The sequence below is a fragment of the Mirounga leonina genome, unplaced genomic scaffold (genome assembly GCF_011800145.1).
Source record: "Mirounga leonina isolate KUSES-001 unplaced genomic scaffold, KU_Mleo_1.0 Mir_151, whole genome shotgun sequence".
In the NCBI taxonomy this organism is placed as follows: domain Eukaryota; kingdom Metazoa; phylum Chordata; class Mammalia; order Carnivora; family Phocidae; genus Mirounga; species Mirounga leonina.
Genome location: NW_023270377.1, coordinates 8,518,840 through 8,529,290, shown reverse-complemented (window position 1 = coordinate 8,529,290; position 10,451 = coordinate 8,518,840). Strand labels below are relative to the sequence as shown.

General features: G+C 46.1%; 1 protein-coding gene across 1 annotated transcript in view; it reads left to right on the top strand.

Annotated features, from left to right (window-relative positions):
- Positions 1 to 10,249, top strand: part of LOC118012628 (nuclear body protein SP140-like protein) — a 96,491-nt gene extending 86,242 nt beyond the window's left edge. The window contains exons 24-30 of the mRNA XM_035008328.1: positions 804 to 845; positions 2,819 to 2,863; positions 6,719 to 6,834; positions 7,976 to 8,096; positions 8,403 to 8,474; positions 8,966 to 9,109; positions 9,947 to 10,249. Of these exons, the coding sequence (XP_034864219.1) occupies positions 804 to 845; positions 2,819 to 2,863; positions 6,719 to 6,834; positions 7,976 to 8,096; positions 8,403 to 8,474; positions 8,966 to 9,109; positions 9,947 to 10,075 (669 nt within the window). The 3' untranslated portion in view covers positions 10,076 to 10,249. The remainder of the gene's footprint in view (positions 1 to 803; positions 846 to 2,818; positions 2,864 to 6,718; positions 6,835 to 7,975; positions 8,097 to 8,402; positions 8,475 to 8,965; positions 9,110 to 9,946) is intronic.
- The last annotated feature ends 202 nt before the right edge of the window (positions 10,250 to 10,451 follow it).

Sequence of the window (10,451 nt, the reverse complement as noted above, 5' to 3'; positions counted from 1 at the left end):
CTTTTTCAGCTTCTGGAAGCTGCCTGCGTTCCTTGGCTTGAGGCCCTTCCTGGCATCACTCCTGGCATCACTCCAATGTGTTCTGTCATTACATCTCCTACTCCTCACTCTGACCCTCTTGCCTCCCTGGCAAAAGGATGCTTGTCATTACATTGGCCCCACAGAGATAATCAGAATGATCTCCCCATTGCAAGCTCCTTAATTTAATTAAATCTGCAGAGTCATTTTTACCACTTAAGTTAACATATTCAGAAGTCTGGGGGTTGGGATCTGACCATCTTTGGGGGCGAGTATTCAGTCTACCATAGTCACCTGTCTCTGGATCCCAAAATACTCTATGAGAGCAGGGTTTACACTTTATCATCCTTATCCATCCTATAAGGCTCATCCTACTTGTCTCCCCAGAGGCCTAGACACCTTTGTGTGCCCAGGGCCACTGATGGGGCCTGCGCCCTGTCGTCGCTCCCCAGGTTATGTGGCAGTGGGTAGCTATAGCTAAACACACAAGTTAGAGGGGCCCCGGGGAATGGAAAGGAAGCAGTGCGTATAGAAGGCATTGTGAAGGAAAAGCTGGCAAGGCTATGAGGAAAGCAAGAGAGGATGCAGTTTTTAAAGCTTACCTTAAAGCTGCGTCTGGGTAAGAGAGAGCAGTGTGTTACAGATCTGGAGAGGGACATTATTTTCCACGAAGACACCCTGAATTTGTGTTGACAATGGGACATATCTGGAGGGCAGTTGGAAATACCAAGCTCACAGAGTAGAAACAAGGACCCATCATAGCATTCATCTCATTTCTCTTTCAGAATAAATACCTACCAGACCCGCCAAGAAGAAGAAGAAGAAAGGTAATTATCACATGACTTTCTGCCAATGTCTCGCCCCCTTGGGATGGATAATAGCCGTGTGTCACCTGGCAAAGCAAACAACCCAAATCACATTCTCTCCCTTTCTTTTGTATCCTTCCTCTCCTTCACATGCACACACGCACATTCACACTGAGTCCTTCTTCAAGGGATCCTTCTTTAAAGGGCCGTTCATTTCCTTTATGGAGATATCACCTTTGAGAATAGAGAGACTGGAAGGCTGATGTGCCAGGGGTGAGACCATGCTGACCGGGAAGATCTTCTGCTTTATGGAGAGGCCACACCAGGGAGATGGTTTTGGAGCTGCGTGTCTGCGTGAAAGCATCAGGCCTCACCACAGGGGCTTTGCAAACCTCAGTTCCATCTATGGAGGTGAATTCTCTTTCCTTCAAAGTCGCATGTGGACTTCATGGACCAGTGGTTTCCATGGTGCATGGAGTCCAAGGAAGGAGATGGGATAGTCGGTGTCTTCCATGGCCTCTCCAAGAGCAGGTGTGAGAGAGAACCCGTGTGGTACACAAAGGAGATGGAAGAGCTTCCATTTTCCTAACCTCCAATAGTGGTGGCCTTGGTCCATCTCTGCTGCACCCAAAAGTCACAGCCTTCACAAAGCTCGTTTCTGGGTCTACCCACTCCACTGCTTTATGCTAGTGACTCAGTCACGAGGGCCTGCCTCCACTGGGTTTTCTGGAGAAAGACACGTTATTTGCTCTGTTCATGAAGAGCAAACATCTCTGCCCAGTGCTAGGGAGTCAAGGGTAACTCAGTCCGGGTTAGTCAATTGAGTTGGCCATCTCCCATCCCTTCATCACAAATGCCATCTCTCAGTTCCCTCAGGGCTTACAACTCTTAAGGTGTGACTACTTCCGTTCTCAGAGCGTCTCTCCAGAAGGTCTTTTCCTTCCCCAGCCCCTAGGCTTCTGTCCCTTGTGCCATCAAATGACAGGTGGTGCTATTGGCAGTTTCCCTGCTCATAAGATTCCTGTTAAACCCGATGGTGATAGCTAAGGTGTTCCAAGAGAGGAAGATAGAAAACTCCACGCCAATCATTTACTGGCTGCTAAGAAACCTCTTCTCCTGAGTGACAGCTGTGTTCATTTGTTTGCTCACTTCTGTATCCATTCAACAAACACCTGTGGAGCAAACACTAAGCACTAAGCATATGCTTGGCCAGTGGCTGTGCACAGGAGGCCAAAGCGCCAGACCCAAGGAACTGTTTCAGCTTCGTTGTCTAACGTGGGACAATAACTACTGGGGTGGGATGGGGGGGTTCTAGGCCACTCTGAGAGGCAGGCAGTGGCGTGGCTGTCTCCCAGGTCATTGTGCTTTGGATCACACTGAGTGGCTTATCTGTGGCCTCACTGCCTGGGTGGGAGGTAGAAGCTGAGTCAGCCTTTGTTCCAGACTGAAGGAGGCCGAGTCATTCCACAGATATCCAAGGTCAGTGCATGCTTTTGGGATTCAGGAGACAGTGGAGAGGTGCTTAGCTTCAGGAAGAAGAGGGACGGGACTGGGGACCTTAGATCCATTTTGTTTTCAGGTTAGGCCCTGGGTGAGCTGCAGAAGGCAGTGGGGTTCTCGGGGACACGTGCAAGGTGTCCAGGACTCTGGGCGCTGCGGTCGCTGGGGGCCGTGGATATTCAGCCCTCAGCCTGATTCCCTCACTGCAGCTCCAACTCTATTTGTGGAATCCAGGACCAGGCTCCCTGTGTGGCTTCACAAAGGGCTGCCTTGAGTCGGACAGCCAGAGAATGGAACTTGCATTGAGCCAAACTGTCAGTGACATAAAATTGCATGCTTTTTTATTCTCCAATTAGATATACAGACCCATAAATGCAGATATAAAGCAAAAGGAAGGCTGTGGCATGAATCCTTTACACAAAGAAGTCTGCTCAAATGCGTGGTTAATGAAAAATCATATTCAATATAGTCACTCAATCTTTCTCTCTTTTCAGCAGACAATACCAGAGCCTAGCAGCAATGACTTTTTTGACCCTTACGTAAGTACTAACTCCCCAACTGTGACCCCAGAATAATCCAGGCCTTGTCCCTCCATACATGACATGTATCATTGCTGCGTTTCTCTGAAGTGTGCTCACACTCAGTTGGAGTATGTCACTGTGTGTGACGAGGAGAGAACCACAGACGGACATATCACCCATACGAGGGAGAAGATTTGGGAATTGGTGTTTCTGCATGAAAGCTCCCTTTCCATTTGTTCAGGGAAACTTTCCTGTTTCCTTATTTCCCCTTGAGAGTGAGTATGGGAGGCAGAGCGCTAGACCACTGAGGTCTTTAGAGCCAGGACTTAAAGTGGTAATAGCCGAGGCTGGCGTGCACATGACAGGTAAGGAACACACTTGAGAGAATAGCAGCATTCTGAAGAAGGTGATAGGAAGGAAAGGAAGATCACACACATCCACTCCAAGATAGAGGCAGAGCTAAGACGGTTTGAGGCATCCGTGAGAAGGAACAGGCTGAGCCAAGCTGGCAAGTCCAGGAGTGGACCCTGTCACCAGTCCTGCAGAGAAATGTACACAGAGCAAGTGGGTGATGCAGGGAAGTATCTGCAGGGTCCTTTATGGAGGCCCTGGGGCTCATCTCAAGGGAGCCATCAAGGGGCTGAGCTGGGTAAGACAGAAACTATCAACATACAGCAAATCACAGACATTTTTACTCAAACTGCTTGGCTAGTGCTTGATTATGTGCAGACCCTTCTGATTCCACAGGCCCTGCTTGTTACAGCTACCTGCATTAAAGTCTGCCAGCATCACAGATGGCCCCTCCCTCTAAGCCAAATCACACTTTGATTGCTTTCATTGCAACAAGATGGATGTTTTGGGCTGAATCACCTTTTTGCACAACTCCAGGGGGGGCTCTCACTATTGAATGATGGGCAGCTGTACTGATAAGGGATGCTTATGGAGAAGGGATAGAAAAGGGTTGCCATGCCCTCTGTTCTTCTAGCAAATGCATTGCCCAGCATGATCTAGATGCATCCACATGACTTCGATTCCTCTGCTGGACGTGGGAGACCCTTGTGTAGTGGAGTAGCTCTCATCTCTGGGGTCTGCACAACTTTTCTGATACCTGGAATGGACATGGAGGGTTATTCCTCACAGTTCACAACCAAGCCCTCTGCGAAGATAAAAAGCAACTCTTCTAATAAAAATGTCCTCACACCTTTTCATAACCTTTCTGTGACAGATTTTGTAGGCTGATAATGACTCTACTCACAGCTCCCAGGCTTTGCTGGGAGAAATCCCGCTAGACCTTGGGCCTCCAACCTTGGCTGCACATGGCAATCAGCTGGAGGTCCCACCCACAGAGGTTCAGATGTTAGTGTTCTAAGGTGCAGCCTGAGGGTCAAGATTTTCCAAAGCTCCTCTGGTGGTCTTAATGCACAGCCAAAGTTGTGGGCCATGGTATAGTGTTCATCCGAATCTCCCTGCCTTCTGATTCAGGGAGTGAGGGATGGGGCCTGAGAATTTACACTTCCAACAAGATTCAGTGGATGCTGCTCCTGCTCATCCCAAAACCACTGCTTTAGAATCCAGAGGTATCCACTAAGGACTGCACCTTAAAACCATCTGGGGAATGTTTAAAACATACTGCCTATGTCCCCCCCCACCCTGGTGAAGCAAACAACCAAAATCATGTGCAATTAATTGAATCTCTGAGGATGGGGCCTTGGGCTTCAGAATTTTTTAAAGGTCCCTAGGTGATTCTACTGTATAGCAGGTTGACAACCACTGCCAGGCAAAAGGACAAATTTCTTGCTAAAAAATTAAAGAGATATATGTTGAGTTTGTGGGCTCCTAGACTATGGACCTACCAACACGGGATTGTCATGTTTATTCATTCTTTCTCGGGGCCTGCTTACAGTGCACTTTTTATAGGATGATAGTCTAGAAACCTCCACCCAGCAATGGTCAGCATCTATGAGTGTCATCTGTTATGACAAAAAAAGAAAAATATTTACACAGCCCATGCCAGGCCCAGGTGGGGATGTGTCCAGGGATGTCCCTTCCAGGCCATTCCTTAAGTTTTCCCTTTCAATAAAGGGAGTGCATGGGCAAGATACAAGAGCCTAGAATTTCCTCTTATGTGTGACTTTTGTGTCTCTTCTTCTTACATTGAATTTATAGATGAAAAGAATTTACAAATTGAGATATGTCCCAATTCACATCAGCTCACAGGGTGTAGGGATGATATTCTGACTGTTATGATTTAGAACCTAAAAAGCAGGCTGCTGTACTTTGGCTAATAAGTAAGGCATCTGCAGCCTTGTGGCTGTAGACCTCACAGAAGCACTGAGAAGGAGATAGGAGTTTTGAAAAATGGGATCAGCAGGACTGGTGATGAACTGGATATCTGGAAAAAAAAAAAAAAAAGCAGAGGGTTAGAAAAAATCCAAGAAAGTAGAATATCATGGAACAAAGCATAAAGAGTGTTTCTAGAAGGAAGAGGTGAAATGGTGCTCCCTGTCACCTCCTCACTTCCTCATTGCCACCAAGAGTCCCGACCATCCATCACTGGGTTGGCCAGCCCCCAAGTCTGTGCATTATTTCATACCTAGATTGTCACAAGAGGATGTAAATCCTTCTTCCAACCCATGGTATTAAGAGGATATTTTCATTTAGGTATAGAGCTGCCACCCATTGGATGAAATGTTTCCCCACCACGTAGTCTTCCTCAGTTGGCTCTCTTGCTGCTCAGGTGGTCCTAGGAGAGGGGCCAGGTGCTCATCCTTCTGGGCATTTCTCCAGCCCAGGCACACAACCTTCTTACATAGAAATTGTAGTATGTAGGGATTCACATGTTATTGCCACATAGATTATTACACACAACAGGAAAAAAATGTGATTTCTTTTACCCATCAATGGGCTCATTCCTTGACCAAGATTTATTTTGGTCTATTAATTCTATTGTTTTTAACATGTGTTTGTTACTCCATAATACTTAGATACAAACACTATCAAATGTTTAACTTCACTAAAGGAAATTAAATATGGCTAAAGGTCCTACATATTGCGATTGGTGAAAAATCAAGCATCAACCAATTTTGTGGGTCCCGCCACCTTCCTTATATACAAAAACACTAGGTCTTGAATGTCCTCAGAAAATGAGGGTATGGCCTAGGCCTTCAGTTGTGGTGGTCACTGTTACCACAATCCCTGGCCATTTGGGGACAGCACCTCCACACCTTACATGCTGAGCTAAACCATGGGACATCTCCCCACAGGCTCCCAGAGCCAAAGAGCTCTGTCCTCCCTGGCATCCACCTGGTCATCTGTGTCTACGTCTTTCCAACCCACAGGTACTGTCATAGGCCCAGAGGCCCTCCAGGCACGGAGTCCATAGTGCGGGAACTCCTCCCCAGGCCCTTCAAATCATGGGGAACTTATGGCCAAGAAAAGAGGATGCAGTGATATGTCAGAGTGTAATCTCTTATATTAAATTCTCGGTAAATCACTCTTCAGTGAGTCAATGTAGATGATGCAATGTAGATAACTAGATAAGACACTGTATTATATTCCTGAGCCAAGTTTTGCCAGCAAAATAATGAATTTCTCAGATTATCTTTAATTCATCCCTTTTTGTGGTTGTTGCTAGTCTTGTGTCAGAATCTCTATCTTCACAAAAAAACTTCAGTGGTCTAATAGGCACTTCCTCCCAAACTTTGCCACAGACCAGAATGTCTTCTTCCAAAATCTTCACTCAATATTTTGAGAAGAGAAATTTATAAGTGTCACCTGGGTACAAAGCAAAAGTCATGTGTTCTAGAGTCCCAGTGTGTCGACCTTCTCGGGTCTCACTGATTCCAGTGATGTCTGCATTATCTCCCCTTCTAGCCGGGAAACTCAAATATATGTGAGGTGTGCCGTGGACCTGGAAAGCTGTTCTGCTGTGATACTTGTCCAAAGTCCTTTCATGAGACATGCCACATCCACCATATAGATGCTAACAGGTTAGTGAGCCTGGTCCCCTTTTGCCATTCCCTCCTGTGGCACAACTCCTCCAACCGTGCGCACTCAGCCTGCAGAATTTGTCTCTGGTTGTATGTGTCTTGATGCAGAGGGAGCAGAGTCTTAAAGTATCAGGGTCCAGAAATATGATCCAGAGTTGTTTAATGGCTCTAGCAGCATAGATTCTAGGCTCTAGAATCTAGAACTCTTCAAGTTGTTGTTAGCTGTACTAGAAAGAGATGTCACCCCCATATCCCCTACTTGGTTCCCAGACCCAGGCACTTTGTTGGGGTGATGACACCATGCATTAGGTGCTGGTTTAAAGCATATACCACCTGCTATGGGAACATCAAAAAGTTGACAAACTGGGGACTGTGATGAGCCTTTGATGGCCACTGATGCTACATTTCCTGCTCTATTGCTGAGCCCATGTATAGTCCCCATCCTCGCACCACGGGTACTCAGGAATGGGCCCCTTGGGCAAGCACTGGAGTAGCCAAGGAAAAAGGCAAATGACATATCTAGGAAGGATCACTGTATCCACTTGATTATCGAGAGCCTTTCAGCACAGGGAACCTGGCAGAGAAGAATGGAGAATGAATCTCAAGGCAAATGGCAGATGTCTGACACTACTCTGTTCATAGATTTCCTTTCCAAGAAATTTCTGCAGCATAGACTCTAGGCCCAGGTAATGGCAGTGCCAGAGGAGAGGATGTCTATAACTCTGTGCTTACTCAACAAAGTTGAGAAACAAGAAGTGGTTTCCTTTTACTATGGTCTGATGGCTCATTGAGGCCCAAGACTCCAGTGCTAAAGGTACCAACTGGAAATGTTAACAGGCAGGCTCATTACTGAGTCCACAGTAGCTCAGATAAGAACTCTAAGTTTTGAGATGAATGAAAGACCATCACCCACCATGGCAGCTCACTCAACAAACTGTCAGTCCTGCTACCACTATTAATGGGAGGGGTGTCTGGCAACTGTGCCCAAATGGGGCTCTAGCGCAGAGGAGTGTCCAAGAGAGAAGTTGGATACAATGTGGAAACCACCAGTCATTCCTGAACAGAGGACTTTAATAGCTGTAGAAACGGTGACTGAATCACAGAGAACCTACCTTTGCTGACCTTATGCCCAACCTCTCAGGGACCCATGGAGTTGCATCTTCTGCAGGATAAAGGCTCTTCAACAAAGTTACCCACAAAGCCAACCATGTCACCAGGCATCTGAGGTCCTAAAGAGGCGGATGGTGCCTGAGGAACAGTTGGTGAGTTGAAATATAAACCTGAAGTGTCCTCCTTTCTGTTGACTTGAGAGAAGAAGCACAGTCTTGCAGGGGCTGGAGGGATGGTGCCCACGGGCGAACTGCTGTCCCCTGCTGTGCTTTGATCACATGACCTAACCCTAGGTCTGTATTCCAAAGAATTCCAAAAATCTGTATTCCAAAGAAAATTCCCATTCCGTGTTTGTTTCATAGGCCACAGGTTTGGGAGCTGTGCATTCTGTCTGAGCGTATGTACAATTCATTCTCCCCAAGCTGCTTTTCACTTAAAATCTCCTCTGTCTTTTGCAGAAATGTGAATTTGTCCTCTTGAAGGTCTACTCCTATTCAAAAAGCCTCTTTTTTGCTTCAAGACCACATTGTGTAAGTAATGGCAACAAAGCCCAAAACGGGCATTGTCAAATTTGTGATATGGGTCCAATGGGGTCACTTGTCATTATCTTCATCTTGTTGATGGATATCTGAGTCAGCTTACTCAGTCCTTGGCCACTTAAGCTGCTACCACAAAGTACTATGGACAGGGCAGCTCAAACAGCAGCTGTGGAGGCTGAAAGCCTGAGATCAGGGTGCCAGTGGGATCCTGCAGACTGCCAACTTCTTTTTGTGTCCTCACATGGTGGAAAGAGAGGGAGAGAGCTCTCTGGGGTTGTTTTTATAAGGGCACTAGTCCCATTCATGAGGCTCATCCTCACAATCTAATCCTCTCCCAAAGGCCCGACCTCCTAATACCATCACATTGGGGGTTAGGATTGCAACATAGGAATTTGGGGGAGGGGGACACAAGCGCTTGGTCTGTAACAGTGGGTAGACTTGGAACAGTGCTCACAGTCTGCCCTTACTCACTTTGTCAACAGGGTAGCGACGCGTCTCATGGCCCAAAGAAACATATGTGGTTAAACAAAATCAAGAAAAAGCTGAATATGAAACTGTACCTCCGAGTGGAGGGGTTCGTGAGGGACATGTGCCTCATCTTTCAGAACCACAGGACTTTCTACAAGGTGAGTGGTTCCCTCTGCATCCCTCTTTCTTTCCGTTAAGCCACTTTGCCATTCATCCTCATATCAGGTAAATGTTACGGTTGCCCTCATCTTGTGGCAAGCCTACCACAAGTGCAAATTCTGGAGGTATTCTAAAAGCCCTGTGGTCTAAGGTGGGGAAATAGTAACAAACCAGGTCTCTTTGCAGACATTACCTTAGGACCTCAGAGTTTACGCACTTCTAGATGCTCAGTGTTCATCCACAGAGCGCAGTGGACTGCAGACCTATTTCCTTCTACGAGAAATGGAAACGCATTTTTTTTTTCTGGAGCTGGGTAGCTCTGTGTGCGTCCCAGAAGTCTCCGCCTTTGCCCTGGGTTCCTATCCTCACTCAGCCGGAAGCGCCAGCTGAGAGACTGGATGCGCAGGCGTAGAGTATGCGCATGCGCAGTTTGCTGGTGTTGCTGCGCACCCGCCATCTGGCGTCTAGGACCACAGGGATGTTGGGACAGGGGCCTCCCTTTCACGCCTGAACATCTCCCTATCTCCAGTGGTTCCCTACCATTGTAGTGTTGCAAGTTATAAGTGCCGTGTTTGAAAATCAAGCAACTAGTATTTTTTAAAAATTAACAATAAATTTCTGATGAAGAGTTAGACTATAATACAGTACTATTTTTACATCTCTGTCTTCCAGGTAAAGAGAAATGATCAAGCTATCAGGGACCATAAGACCCTTGACTGTATTAATTCTCACTTAACATTTGGGATAGTCTAAAATGAAGCTCTGGATTACATGAAACATGGAGAGCCTAAGCTCAGTTGCTATGGCCATTCTCATTTTTCTCTTTGCTTTTTCAGGACAACCAGAAATTCATCAAGTTTGGACTTCAGGTAGAGGCCATATTTGAGAATAGTTTCAGAAGCACTTTTGCAATTCGGGAAACAAGCGAGAATAGTTGTCAGCTGGAGCATTCTTTCATGAAGTAGCCCTTCCCCTCACCCCAACAGTCTTCAGCAGCTACAAGATAAGAGTCTGTGGTTCCTCCCACTGACAATTCTGCCTGTTGCTGTGCAAACAACTTTTTCAATGTTTTCGTTGTTGCCATTTTAGTTCATTTATTTTTCTAAATAAAATATAAAATTATCTTGTCAAGTTCTCTTATTGAATAATTTGAAGTGAAATTTACAGTAGAAAATATCAGGTCTTTCTATAAGGGATTGTATTACGTGCTTCCATTTATTTTAATCTTTTATTAGGTCCTTAAAGTTTTCTCCTCTTTTCCCCTCTCCACACAGGACTTACCTGTTTCTTTCTTTTCTTTTCTTTTCTTTTCTTTTCTTTTCTTTTCTTTTCTTTTCTTTT